General features: G+C 40.2%; 2 protein-coding genes across 7 annotated transcripts in view; both read right to left on the bottom strand.

Moving 5' to 3' along the window:
* Agbl4 (AGBL carboxypeptidase 4) overlaps positions 1-15,040 on the bottom strand; it is a 1,435,759-nt gene that overhangs the window by 195,397 nt on the left and 1,225,322 nt on the right. The window lies entirely within an intron of this gene.
* Bend5 (BEN domain containing 5) overlaps positions 8,741-15,040 on the bottom strand; it is a 45,491-nt gene continuing 39,191 nt past the window's right edge. For both annotated transcript variants that reach the window (XM_003463053.5, XM_013144897.3), the window contains exon 6: positions 8,741-8,917. In XM_003463053.5, coding sequence (XP_003463101.1) covers positions 8,760-8,917 — 158 coding nt within the window. In that variant the 3' untranslated portion in view covers positions 8,741-8,759. The remainder of the gene's footprint in view (positions 8,918-15,040) is intronic.

Below are 15,040 nucleotides of genomic sequence, written 5' to 3' on the forward strand. Positions count from 1 at the left end.
GTAACTAGAGAAGTCCTAGCTACTAGAATAATTCAGTTCAAAGAATATTAAGTAGAAGAAAGGGGTTTCTAGTAGAGGATCACTCGGCTCTTTGCTTCACTAAGCATTAATATGGATAATGTGGCAAAATGAGAAAGAACCATATTATAAAAGTTGGAGAAAAGTATACAATAAAATTGCAAAACATCCCTCAGATCCCCACAAGATAGACATAGGAAGGAGCTAAAAAATTACATCTGTTTAGAAAGCTTATTTGCCAAACTTAAAACATTCCAAATAATAGTGAAGTTATGGGGAAATAGTACATACATGTCTATACTGCTTGAAATATGGCTTAACCTTGTGGTAAATAGTATAATAATATATGAAAAGGGCTATAAAAATGATCTTGCCCTTTCACCTAGTTAGTTCACTACTGAGTTTACTCTTAAAAAGCAACCCAGAAAAGAAAAACAATCATAAATGCTCATGTAGGCAGCATTTCTTTAATAGCAAGAAACTAGAGACAACAAAATACAATGAAGAGATAAAAAGTTAATCATGGTCCAGTGCTGGGAAGGGTATTAAGGTGACAGCTGTGAAAATCAGGCAGTAGAGGGGAAGGTGTTTTCTTGTGATGTTACAGAAACAAGAATTCAGAGATAGCATGAACAAAGGCACTGTCCTGAGTAGAGAGAGAGAGACTCAAGAATGAACGTGCCCCAGGCCTGGTTTTGGGAACTATGATTGGGTTTTTGGTTTTGGTTTTGGATTTCTTCAAAATTTTTCAACAATTTAAACAAAAATGGAAAAGAAGACCTCAACCCGATGGAATGTTGGGCTGCAACCAACAAGATGAAATGTAACAGAGATGCAAAGTCCTGTACTTCATTTAAGAAATGTGTTTGAAAAAGTCACACAATTGGGAAAAAGGGTGGCACTAAAGAAGAGTTAGGATGGAAAAGGTGAGAAAAAAGGGAACCAAAAAACCCATGAAGGCTGGGTCACAGATTTTGCCCAGCTGCAGATCAGTAGGATCACATAATGACTACACAGTGAACAACGTGACAGGGGCCTGGCGACTTACGGGACTTGCCCAGTTTTCTCTAAGATTAAATAGTGAAGTCAGGATAATTGAATTTTGTGTTAGTCTTTCTATCTCTGAAATCCATGCTCTTTCTTTTATAGTGCAATCAACTAATGTGAGAAGCATTCTGTTAGCCCAAAGAAAAAGGAGATGAGGATTTAGCGATGTTCCTTCATGTCATACTCTCAGTGTTTCCCTACTGAACCTTACTGGTTCAAAATGAGGCAATTTTATTATACAGAATTAATGCAATCCCAATCAAAATACCATCAACATACCTCATAGATCTAGAGAAATCACTCCTAAAATTCATCTGGAACTAGAAGAGACCTAGAATAGCAAAGGCAATTCTAAGCAACAAAGGCAAGGCAGGAGGCATCACAATCCCTGACTTGAAGTTATACTACAAAGCAACTGTAATAAAATCAACATGGTACTGGAATAAAAACAGACCTGAATATCAATGGAAGAGATTAGAAGATACAACTACAACTACAAACACACTCAGCCACCTTATCTTTGAAAAAGGAGCCAAACATATCCACTGGAAGAAAGATAATCTCTTTAATAAATGGTTCTGGAAACACTGGCTCTCCATATGCCAAAACCTAAAACTAGACTCTGCCTATCACCATGTACTAAAGTCTAAATGGATCAAAGATCTAAATATTAAAACAGAAGCACTAAATCTGCTGGAAGACATAGTAGGTAGAAATCTTGAAGACATAGGGGTAGGTAGAGAACTCATGAACAAGAATCAAACCACTTGTGAAGTACTTCCCAGAATCAGTAACTCGGATCACGTCCTATTAAAGCGTTCTTGCATGTCAAAAGAAATTTCCAGCATAGTGAAAAGAAAATGCACAAATTGGGAAAAAAATCTTAGTGAACAGTCCCTCAGACAAAAGACTTCTGTCTAGAACATATAAAGAATTAAAAAAAATTAGACCCCCGAAATTCAAAGACCCAATCCAAATATGGGCATCTGAGATGAATACACAGTTCTCAGATGAAGAAATATAAATGGCACATAAATACATGAAAAAATGTTCAGCATCATTGATCTTTAGAGAAATTCAAATTAAAACCACATTGAGACTCCATCTCACTCCAGAAAGAATGGCCAGGATCAAGAAAACTACCAACAACAAATGCTGGAGAGGCTGCGGCAAAAAAGGAACTCTCCTGCACTGTTGGTGGGAGTGTAGTCTGGTGCAACCACTGTGGAGGTCAGTCTGGAGGTTCCTCAAAAAGCTGGGATTGGAAGTCCCATTTGACTCAGCTATTCCACTCATGGTCATATTCCCAGAAGAACTGAAAACATCATACCACAGTGATATATGTGTACCCATGTTTATAGCAGCACAATTTGTAGTAGCCAGATCTTGAAAACAACCTAAATGCCCATCAACTGAGAAATGGATAAAAAAGATGTGGTATTTTTATACAATGGAGTACTACACTGCTATAAATAATGATCACATGGAGATATTTATAAGTAAATGGATGCAACCAAGACCATACTCATAAGTGAAATAAATCAAACTCACATGTGTAAATACCATACAGTCTCCTAGTGTAAGAAATGGTAAGAGCGAGCCAGACATGGTGTCTCACGCCTGTAATCCCAGCACGTGGGAGGCTGAGGCAGGAGGATCATTGCGAGTTGAAGACCAGCCTGGGCTACAAAATGAGCTCAAGGCCAGCCTGAACTGCATAGCTAGACCCTGTCTCAAAAAAAAGAAATGGTAAAAGTACATAAAATACAAAAAACCTCAATAAATACAGTGAAAGGATAAGAATCCACTTAAAGGGGAAAAATCTCAGGGAAAATGAGGAAAAAGAAAAAATATCTAAAATTATATAAGCACACTTAGAATAGCTAAGATGATAGTGCTACAAATTCTATAAGTTTTTTGTTCTTGGAACAAAATAGTTAACATTCATAGGATTGGAACAATTGTACATATTATTGTAGGGTGATCTGAGGAACTCTTAAAGACCATCATGTAAAGTAACAGTCTTACTTATGCTTTTACCATCTTGTTTGGTATATTGTCAGTGTTTTGGGTTATTTACTATTGTTATTTATTTGTATTTTTTGTTTTGTGTTTTTCTAGGAATTTGTCTTGTCTTGTTTTCCCCTCTAATACAGAAAAACAGGTATACATGTAGAGACTCACACAGCATAGAACTTCTACTAAACAGTATATGAAAATCGATTATATAAATGCATAATGAGATGAACAGCTACTTTGAAGAAAAGAGACACTGAGGTACCCAGGGTTGATTCCATAGCATCATGTTGTGAAATTCAGCAATACTATTATTCTTTGTTCAGAGTGATTTTAGTCTGTTTTGTTTTGTTTAATTTCAGCATACGTGAAGGTATGGACAGCTATTTTGAAGAGAATGAGAGACATTATGATAGCCATTGTTGATTTTCCTATTGTCTCATTTTGAAGGCCTATAATACCTTCATCATCCTGTTCTGATCAGTTTAATACTATTTTGTTTTGTACGAATTCATTGTGTGTGAAGATATGGACAACTATTTAGAAGAAAACAATATGATAGCCAGTGATGATCTCCTGTTGTCTTGCTTTGAAATCTGTGTCATGTTGTTTTCTTCTGAATTGCTTTGTTCTGTTTGGTATGTTTAGTTTTACTCTTTAAAATAAAATTTTAAAAAAGGAGGCAATTCTATTTCTATAGACACTAAAGCACAGTCTACGATTAAGAAGTAATAGCCTGCTGATAAGACTTTCCTCTTGGAGTCCAGTGTCCAATCTTGTGCCATGTCTTTGGGGTATATCCATAAAAAGGGAAGCTAAGACACTCACAATTCTTATTGTTAGGGAACTAAGAACTGAAATCCTCTACTCATATTAACTTACATAATGTTGACATAATTCTGTGAGGAAGATATTATTATTACCCTTTTTAAAAAGACACCTGAGCTAAGACAGACTTAGAACTTGTTCAGGATCATATCTAGTAAGTGGTAGAATCAGGTTTTGAACCAGGCCAATCTAAATCCAGGGCCATCAATCTTTTTCATGTAGCCTTACTCACCCTCACATGAAATGGTGGAACAGAATTTGAGATATTTGTTAGTTGGTGAAGAGCAATAATAGCCACCTTCAGCTTTGCAAGGGGCTCTTGATGAGTAGAAGCATTCTGCAGAGGGTAGAGTTTGAATTACTTTGTAAGTCTCTAGGAGGTAGCTTTTTATTTCAATAGATGAATACTTCGGCGATGGCAATGGCTGGATGGTCTCTTGGGTAGAAGATGACTGCTATGTCTGAAGGTGACTGCTATGTCTGAGCATGGTCTGGAAAGGCCTTTGTTATGGTGAGGCGATGTGGTTGGAGAACTTCCAAGTTTACCTTTGACCTTTGGGTTCCATTAGTTTATGAAGCTGCTCAGTAGAAACTGGTCAGTCCTTCCAGAAGAAGTGATCTGTGTCTATGCTCAGGCATAAAAGCAAAAATTGTATGCAGGAACTAAGCAAACTGGTCCATGGGACATCCAAATACATAAAATGAAATAGATTCCATGGGAAATGGTTAGGCTTTAGTTTTCTTTTCTATTATAAAGAAACCAAACTCTGCAGAGATGCAGTCTTGGTAATAACTAAAGAAAATACAATGAACTACTACTTCTTATGAATTAAGGTGGCAGAATAATTTAAAGAGTGGTCTCATTCATTAAATGTGCAAAGAATAACTGAGATGCCATTCCCTTTTGACTGAGGTAAAACCACCTTAAGAAAACAATGGAAAACATAAGGGGAAATAACCTACAAACCCAAACATCTCTGAGTTTCCTTCATCAGTAACCTAAAAATCTAAGGAAAGGCAAATGGGGTGGGAGAGTGGAGCAGAAGACACAGTGAGCCTAGTCAGTGTGCCCTGGGGACATCCACGGGTCTCAAGAACTGTGAAATAGGCACTAGACACCTAGAAAGCCACGCAGGGAACAGCAGGTCATTGTATAGGAGATCAGCAAAGTTTAGACAGGATGGGAGGATACTAAGGTGAAGAATGGACAGGTGTAGGGAGATGGGAGGAATAGCCATGTTAGCCATTTGTCCATCCTGCCTCAGTACTCCAGTGTTCCTCCTGGATCCTTACCTAGATACTATTTCCCTCACTTTGGAGATGAAGAATCCATGTTAAAAAAAGGTGAAGTAACTTGCTTCAAGTGAAGAAGTAGGTGCTAGAGTTGACAGGTGAACTCTAATGTATTTACTGTCTAACGCGTTCACTGCATCTCTGCTCTTGATGACAATGTATGGCAATGGCCTCCATGAACTGATAGATCTGTGGAATGATTACCTACTTGTAGCTTTGTATCTGTCCACTTTGTGGATACTAGAGTTACTATTTACGAATGCCACACAACAACCTGGAAGCATGTTAAATGCACAGGGAAGGCTACTGACCTGATCATATGTTAAGGTCACAGGCATATAAAATACATATTGATGTCCTGGTTGCTTTACTGCAATACTTTCAGTAGTGCCATATGGAGGATTTTTTCCAGAAATTTCTATAAAGTAGGTTTTACTTTCTTCATTATTTTGATAAAGTCCTAACTTAGAAATGCTACAAGAGACCAACAGGAAAGTAAGTCACCAACAACACGCCTTCCTCAGCTAAGAGATCAAGTTTCATCTACCTGTTTCATCTGATAACAGAGAACCTGTGCCCAAGGCATCTGAGGACAGCAGCCAAATCTTACTGACTTGGGTTCTGCCAATTCAGTATTGACCATCCTGTCCTGCACGACTCGCTGGCCTGTCACAGGCATCAAAAGAGTCTAAGCGTAAAGGTGACCGGAAAAATCATTGGAGTCTAGACAGAAAGTCACTTTCTGCAACAAGTCCAGCAAAACAACATTTAGGGAGTAGAAACAGAACTCTAAACAAGGTTTTAGGGTAGATTCTTTACTGATGGAATTTATTCTTAATTTTAAATACCCTTAAGCACTTTTGGACCATTCATGTACTGTTGTTTACTTAGGAAATACTCTTATTCTTTTACTAATGAAGATCTTCTAATGAATTCTGCTAAACTAGCATTTTTCCGAAGTCACATTTGTGTTCAAATACACATTTGCAATCTTATCCCAGGCATACTAAATCAGACTCTCTAAGCCAAAGCCCAGGAATCTGTATTTCAAGTACCTCAACAAATTCTTAACATAGAGCTGAAAAACACTGCTGCATAAAATGACTTTGGGTTTTGTGTTTCTCTGGAGTGCAATGAATGCTTATAATGGTACTATTATTCCCAATCCCCCAAATGGCCTGAATTAATGAGTCTTATTATCACTGACTGCTTAGATAGGGTCACTCATAAACATACCCTGAGATTACATAGCCAGATTTTTAGGCAGATTGTAATTTTCCAGTCATTTTCAGAGAAGAGAAAAGGGACAATTTTTGCATAGACCTAAATTCTAGTCCAGGCCTACTGTTGACAGCCTCAAAACCTTAAGACATGACACTTCTTAACCTTTTCTGAGCCAGCTTCTTTGGTGTGGGTTGAAGATTGATGGTCTTGCCCTCATCTCACTAGTAGGTGAAATCTTCTGTTCCCCATCGGGATTGGCTCTTATAAGCATATTTGGATTTTGCATCCATTTCTGATTTCATTCCGCCTTGTGCAACGGAGATAACTAGTATCTGCATGCCTTTGGGATTTACAGCACCCTTTCCCCTGATATTATCTGGTTCAGTCTCCACAATAACACTGTTAGGGATCATTATCAGCAACCAGTTGATATGCCTAGAAGGGGTAAAGTGACAATTTCAACTCAGATCCTACAGTCGTTCACAGGCCTGTCCTGTCCTTAGCGTATGCACCATACATTACACAAAGCACTTTCACATTCATCATGATATTTTTATTGTAGGTATTTTCACAACCACTTCCCCCACTAACCTAAAAGCACCTACAAAGCAGGGTCCATAATGAATTAGTCTGAAGGAATGCACAGAGCCTCTGGGTGTTTGTATTTTCACCATGTTTAGGAAGAAAAGAGAATGAGTTCAGAAATGATGCATATTTTTTTCCAAGTCTCTCATGCCCAAGCTGCCCCATGCCTTAAAAGTGAACTTATCTTAACAACAAGAATTTATTGAATATCTATTAAATGTCAAAATCTTTACTTACCTTATGAAAGAACTGACCTACTTTAAACACTTTAGAAAAATCCTGATACATAATCTGTTGTTCTATTTACCTATACAGCATGTGAGGTAGGCATTGTAGACGCTGGGAAATTAAGTGATAGCCTCAAAATCTCACTGCTAGTTTGTGCAGAGCTAGAAAACATACCATTAAAGGAAATTCTCATCTATATCTCCTATTCATGAGCATGTAATAGTTCTTATTATAAGGAGTTATTTTGTTTACTGAAATAAAAGTTCTCAAAGTGGCAGCCAACTCCTTCACTAACCCAGTATCCCTGAGGTTTTGCTTACAGATTACCAATTAAAGGATAAATCATCAGAAAAAGTAGAGGCTAAAATTTCCCAACCAAGGACTAGAAACCATAAAAAATGAATAACAGTTGCCAATGTTTGTTGAGCATTTTCCATACGCTATCTCTAATCTTTATAGTAACTCTGCAAGGTAGCTATTATTTTCTTTTGATGGAACAGAAAACAGAAACTTGATTCAGAAAGATTGGGCCAAGCACACAGCGAGCAGGGGGAACTAGGTGTGGAATCTAGAAGTGTCTGTCCCAAGCCCTTGGCTTTTCCTAAATGCCATGCTTACTTCACAGGCATTAACGAAAGGAAAGTGCCAATCAACAGGGAGACAGAATATGGTTTGCCAAAATGTATGCCAGACACCTTAGAGACTTAGCCACTGAAGAAAGATGAATAAAAATTATATAACTTGAAAGATCATTTGAGATAAAAGATAGGATGAACAAACTGATACCGGGTGACATTGCCTCTACTTCCTGAAGGCAATCCTGCACCACATCTAACATCACTCCCCACCCCTCACACAATGCACTTTTCTTTACAAAGCTTGTTTCAAATTACCAGGGAAACCAAATCTCAGGTCATATTGCAAAGGTGATTGGTCTAAGATCTGTCCTTTGAAGTCAGGGAAAGCAATCTGCTTTTGAGACAGCCCTTCAGGGCTGTAGACAGCAACCGCATCCCTTATGAATTTTTTCTCCTTCACACTGAAGTTTTCTCCTCTGAAAGAAAGAACATTTCAGGCTGCGTACCACACTCATCACCGCCACTGTACACTTAATAATCTGAATACATGAGGATAATGATTGTCTACATCAAGAATTAATGAAGTTTTATTATAGAACAAAATAGAAGAAGAGACAAAAGTTCTTTCATGGCAAAAATACAAGTTCAAAGTCTTGGTCAAGTGACAGGCAGCTCAGAGATGCTTTACCACCCTGAGAAATGTGTTTCCTGGCCCCATAACGACTGGTGCTGGTGGTGCCAGACTGCTGTCTGAGTCTCAGCTGATCCATCTGCCTTCTCTGGAGTAGGAAGTCCAAGTTCCGAGCTGGCTGTGACCTAGAGCCCTACCGGCTCCCTGCCCACACGCCGTCGTGCAGGTGGGGAGCAATTCGGGTGGCATCATTGCCTGCAAGTCGCACGCCGCGCAAGGAAAACACAAAGGCTTTATGAAAAATCCAAAGTTTATTGCAAATTGTATTTCGCTTCCCTTCGTTCTTCATTTTTACAAGACTTATTGATATCCATGATCTTTTCACAGATGTACTTGTTGACTTTGGAGAGTCTCTGTGCAATTTCAGTTTCATCCACAGTTTCTTGTGCTATTCTGTCATACAAACACTCTGGACATAGAGAAGAGACAAGGCCAAGGATTAATGGTGAATTTAAGAACAAGTCTTTTATGGAGAAGAAATGCTCCTCCTCACATACTTCACAAATACCAGGTCATGTATCTTGTATGCTCTATGTTAAAATTTGTGCTGTGACATGTACTTAGAAGAGGGTAGGTATATGCTATAAATTTATACTTTACATATAAAAGTAAAATGCCCATGTGCCCACCACTTGGTTTAATAAGACATTATCTGTCCCTCTGAGGCCCTTGGATTCTCCTCCCCTTCGTTCCCCTCCCTTCCTTCCCTGCTTTGCCCCTCCCTCTGCTTCCCTTTCTTCTCTTTCCCTCTTCTATCTCCATCAGAGATAACTGTCTTGAGTTTTTGGATACTAATATATACATACATACTCATAAATAACACACTCACTTTTCCCATTTTCAATCTTTTTATAAATGTGTCCATTTCTCTAAAACTTCTGACCTGCTTATTTTACTCAAAGTTATGAAAGATTTGCCATGTCTAAATGTAAAGTTTTATGCCATTCACTTTCACTGGTATGTAGTGTTCTATGTATGACTGCATTGTTATGTTTATTCACGTTATTGTTTACTGATACTTGGTTTTATAGTTATGAATACTCTTGCATATGTCCTGGATACACACACGAGAAATTCTCTGGTGTTACCCACTGCATGCAGGTGCCGCCTGTTAGAGTGTGTGTATACTCAACTTTGCTAGGGGAGGCCTATTAAATGGTTTTTCACAGTGGTTGTGCTTTCTGGAACTCTGAATAGTAATGTGCCTAAGCACTGGTTGTCCTATGTCTTTAGGGTTTGGACAAACTGGTAAATGTGAAATAGTGCCGCTGTGGTGATTATTGATGAGGCTGAGGATGGTTATACTCTTACAGAGAGTTACTTTGTCCTTTGCTGTGATGAAGCAGACTCAGTCACAAACAAGGCCTGACTGTAGCCTCATTTCCCGTCCTGGGGACCTGGTGAAGATTATTGTCCTAGACTGACAGCTCACCTCAAAAACAAGGATAAAAACTATGGGGTATGATTTTTATGGATACCAAGAGGTATTAAGGGTAAATGTTTTACAGGTCTTTATCAAACCGTAAGGAACTGCTACACTTGTATGGTACGGTTATAATTATTTTGTGTATATACAACTCTTTTTATTCTATATTCTTTATTCTAAGAGCTTATCCCAATACTTGGCAAGTGGACAAGAATAAATAAAAGTTGTTGAATGAATAAATGAAAGCAAGCAAGCAAGCACGCTTTTCTAGGAAAACTTGAAGATGTCAATTCTGGACATAAAGGGACTGGGTGCAGGTGTGGTGTGTAATCCTGAGTAAAAGCTTTAACTTCTTTGAGTATGAGATTTCTTATCTACAAAACATAAATGACAATCAAATTTTAAGAAACTGCTAAGGAGAACAATCAAGATCTCTGTAACAAGCCAGCCCAAGGCAGGCATTGAGACACAGAGAGAAGATGCAGACTAGCTTGTGCTAATCCATCCACTCTTATGTGAGAAGTCTGAGGTTTGACAGGGAGTCAGAGTCAGTGGAGGCCAGGAGCCCTGGCACACCTTGCCTTTCCAGAGCACAGAGCCAGTCTGCCCACTATTGCCATCCACGCTACAGGTGAATGTACAAGGGTCATCTTTTCCTGGACTGCCTGTTTCTCCCCTTTGAGAGATGGTTTCACATAAAGGAGCCTTTAAAAGCTTTTAATTGATCCTCAATACTTCCTGCCCACCTACAATCCTCAGTTCCTCTTGTTCTTTCCACAGGTCAGAGAGACAAGAAGGCAGAGGACTCTGCTCTCCAGCATCACTTCTGTTACATCCACCTGCAGCTTCCTTTGCATTCCAAGCCATCCCAGCAGTTAGTGCCTTTTCTCATCTCTGCCCAGAATACCCTGGCTTCATTCTTCACTTGCCTACTCATTCTTCTGGATTCAGCCTTCCTGGAACCCAGCAAGTGGCATTAAGAGACACAAATTAACTACAGCATTGTTCATTCACACCTATTCAAGGTTTCCTAGGGAAGCACTGCACACGATTTCATAAAACTGTAATCACTGCGTCTTCCGACAGCATCTAGGACACTTGATCTTTCCCTCTCCTATCCTGGACAAGAAGTAAGCAAACACTCACGGTGACCTTGCTAAAACCTGCACGAGATGAAGAAGATGAACTCTGATAAGATGTTCATGTGCACACCAACCCTAGATGGTGTGTAACTTTTAGGGGAAATATTTCTGGGACTCAGGTTCATTACCCATGAAAGTGGAATGTCAAAGCAGATTATGCAACAAGATTATTGTAGCTTTAACTCTCTAATTATTTGAAAGGTAATATGGACAGAAGAGAAAAACAGAAGGCTGTAGAGTGGGTAGGATGTCCTCAGTACTACGAGCAGGAGCAAGAGAAGGAAGAAAGAAAAGGGTGCAAATGAGGAAGGTTTTCAGGGGTCCCCTGTAGAATTCAAATCATTTTCATTTCCTCAGGGTAACAGCTTTAAATGGGGCCTCAGGTTGATTAAAAGGCTTTTGTTAGACTCTAGCTATTAAACACCTGCAGTTGCTGGGAATGTCTCCCTCTGCGAGGGAGCAGTTGAGATTATTGCTTAATTAACAAGGTTTATAACAGCGCTAATGTGTCCTATTAAAAAAGTTATAAAAATTAACCAGAATGCAATGCTGTGGCTCATTTAGAAAGCTCAGGCATGCTGCAAAAGGTCATTCTGGAGTTTGTCATTTGAGCAAGCACTCCTGCTTTCATCTTTTTAAAGCTGGGTCCATGTTTGCCCCATCCTTCTGCTATCTTGTAAGGAATGATTTTAACATCAAAGAGAAGAGGAAATCCTCCTCAACCCTGTGAGCATAAAGGTTCTTGCCATTTTTTCACAGCAAATGTGACTAACTGTGATAAAATCACACAAAATAAACACAAACAATTTTGATCCAGCCAGACAGCTTGTATGGAAAGAACCAGCCAAATGAAATCTGGAATAAATAGCACAAATAATCATGCTAAAAATGGTGATCATATGACGGGATGGAACACAGACTTCAAACCCATCTTCTTGTAGTTAAAAAAAAAAAAAAAAAAAAAAAAAAAAAAAAAAAAAAAGTTTTTTGGTAAGACACCACACTCCTGGTCACAACACAAGGCCTGCAACCCCAGTTCAGTTTGGCTGCCTTTAGTTAGTTTTATGTCATTGAGAAAGTCACTTTTACTTACCCACACACAGGGCAAGTAAGTGTTTATAGGCTCTAAGGAGCACAGACAAAGCTCCCAAGACGCAAGGAAGCAGTGAAGAGAACTGACGTAGGTCCCGGTGCACTGGACACACGAGAAAGACACCCACCAGGCTACAAGGTCAGAAAGGGCCTTTAAAGGGAAGTGTCCCCGACCAGATCTGCATAGCAAGAATCAATTAGCCGAGCAAAACAGAATAGCAGGGGGTCTAGTGTGACTGTTCTAGATACCAGAAAAAGTATTTAGGAATTGCTTAAGGCAAAGGAGAACAAGGCTTGCTCAGAGAATAGTAGTTCACTTTGGTAAAAAAATTAAGAGTTCAAGGGTAGTATTTTTGAAAAGTAAAGCTGAAGATAAGCCCAGAAGCTGGACCATGAAGGTGCTTACATGACATACTGAGAAGCTGACCCTTTAATAATTAATATTGTGAATCAGCTGTGATGGGGCAGTGGCAAGGGGGTCATACCTGGATTCTGAAAGATCACTCTGGTTGCATAATGGGAGAGTCATCTAGGAGCTGCTGGAGTAGTTCAGGGAGAAGACATCTGGCCTGAATTATGAGGGGCAGTAGGTAAGTGGAGCAATGGAGGGTTTAAGAAGTATTCGGGGCAAGACAGATGAGAAGGGGGTATATGGGAGAGGCAAAGGTGAGGCCTAGGGCCCTGGCTGTATTATTCACCAACACAGAGCGCAGAAGGAGCACAAGACTATGGAGGAGGAGAAGGGGGAAGAGGGGAGGGGAAGGGGCAGATGTCATGTAGACACCCAAGAGGACACCATTAGTGTGTGCCTGGATATATGGATATATGGATCAGAAAAATAGAAGTGTGAACTCATATCAAACACAGATTTGGGAGTCACCGTTTATGAATTCAGTAAATATTTATAAAGCATTTATTATATGCTAGCTCTGCACAAGATGATCATAAAGATTTTAATGGAGGTGGGGGAGAAAGACAACTTTTAAGTAAGTAAGTAACGCTGTGCAGAGACATTAACTTGCAGAGAGAAATATAAGGCTACTTGAGATGAGGAAGCTTGGAAGACATCTGTGAATAACAAGGAGGCAGGGTATAAAGATCAGGAAAGAGGGCACTGCAGGCAAAAGGAAGAGGAAGAAGCTGGAAGAAGGCTGCTGGCTAAAGCGTGGGGAGGAATAGAAAATGTCCTGGGAGACGAGATCAAAATGGCCACCAGAGGCTAGGGCAGCTAGGAAGGCACTAGCTGGGGAGACAAGTACAGATCCACCAAAGGGTCAAAGGACACTGGAGGTAACGGGATCAATGGGAAGTGAGACCAGCCAAGGAAAATAGGGTAGGGTAAGAAGGAAGAGGGCTGAAGACCAGAGGAAAGGCAAAGGGAGAAAATTCCACAGGAATAATAAGAGAGTTGGAGGAGAAGAAATCCTGAGCAGATGGCTTCTTTAGTCAAGGAGCAGTCAATGTTAAATTCTGCTGGTGGGCAGGTGGAAAATGAGTCCTGGATTTAACCTTGGATTCAGGAACAAGGAAGTCACTGGAGACCTTCCAGAGCCCTCTGAAAATAGATTAGGTAGACAACTGGGAGTTGATGGCAAATGGGAGGGCACTGCCAGTGAATATGGTTCGAGTGTAGGCGTGTCTTTCAAGAAGCCTGGACATGCAGAGGAAGACACACACAGCAGCAGCTGGGTGAGGGGATAAGCTTCTGAGCTTGGTTTGCTTCTGTTAGGAACGAGTGATCAAAGCACATGTAAACCATGCTGGAAAGGGACCAAGAAAGCAGGAGGAATGGTTGTTAGGAAGGCAGGTGGAAAAGATGGAGAGCTCAGATGAAGGGAATCACCAGCCCTAAACAAGAGAAGGAAAGTTCTTCTGGGACATGAAACAGAAGAATGAGCGGGGGGTGGAGGGGACAGTTCAATCTGTAGGTGTAGCTGCGGAAATCCCTTTACTTGTCTCTGTGAAGGAAGAGACAGGACAACTTTTGAGAGATAGGAGTGGGCTACTATGTTTGGAAAATGCAGAGGAGGGCTTGGAAAATGGGAATATGGATTTGTGGGGCACTCAAAGGACCTGGCAGTGTGTCTGTGATGAACACAAGCTATGGAACTGAGGTGTATTCTAGACTATTTCTCCACTTCAATCTTAAGAGGATAGCAGCAGAGAAAACTGAAATGTGGAAGCAAAGTGATTTAACCCTCATTTACAGAGTGCTAGATACTGTGCGGGCCACCAAGGCATGAAGAGTTAGAAGTGCTTCCCAAGGCAGACAAACAGCAGATGATTTTACACAGCAATGTAACGAGGGTAGGGAAACCCTGAACCTGCTCAATCACATTTCAATAGGTATAGCAGAATCAGAGGTCTGCCACCTGTCAGGCCAGGCAGGGCTGCTTCCCCAGGAAGGGCTCTTTCTCCAGGAGACCTCCCAAATCAGGATTCACTACCATAGACAGCAGCCAAAATAAAGGTTATCTCTGATTATCTAAAAGTAAGTGGTTGCCTAAACCAATTAATCATGAGCCAGGCAGCTGTGGGATAGTAAAAACACCACCCACCAGAGTCAGGGAGTGCGTAGAGTGAGTGGACTGAATCCAGGTCTAAAGGCTTGTACCTGTGGCATTAGGCTGGTCACTTAATTTATCAGTATCCTGCAACCGTGACCTCCACAATAAATCTGGCCACTTTTCTCCACTTCATTTTCTGTTCCCTTAGTCTGTAGTAGCAGAATCTCTCCTGGGAATAGGGCGTTATCCTTCTAATCACTGTCCCTGTGGTCACTCCAGCGGAAGCCCTCCACAGACTCTACTGTGAGCAGAGTGAACCTAAGAGGTTGACTGTGGATTTCGCAGCCCCATAAAGACTGGTCTTC

This window comes from Cavia porcellus, unplaced genomic scaffold (genome assembly GCF_034190915.1).
Source record: "Cavia porcellus strain 051 isolate PalLab524CR breed Dunkin Hartley unplaced genomic scaffold, mCavPor4.1 scaffold_25, whole genome shotgun sequence".
NCBI classification, from domain to species: domain Eukaryota; kingdom Metazoa; phylum Chordata; class Mammalia; order Rodentia; family Caviidae; genus Cavia; species Cavia porcellus.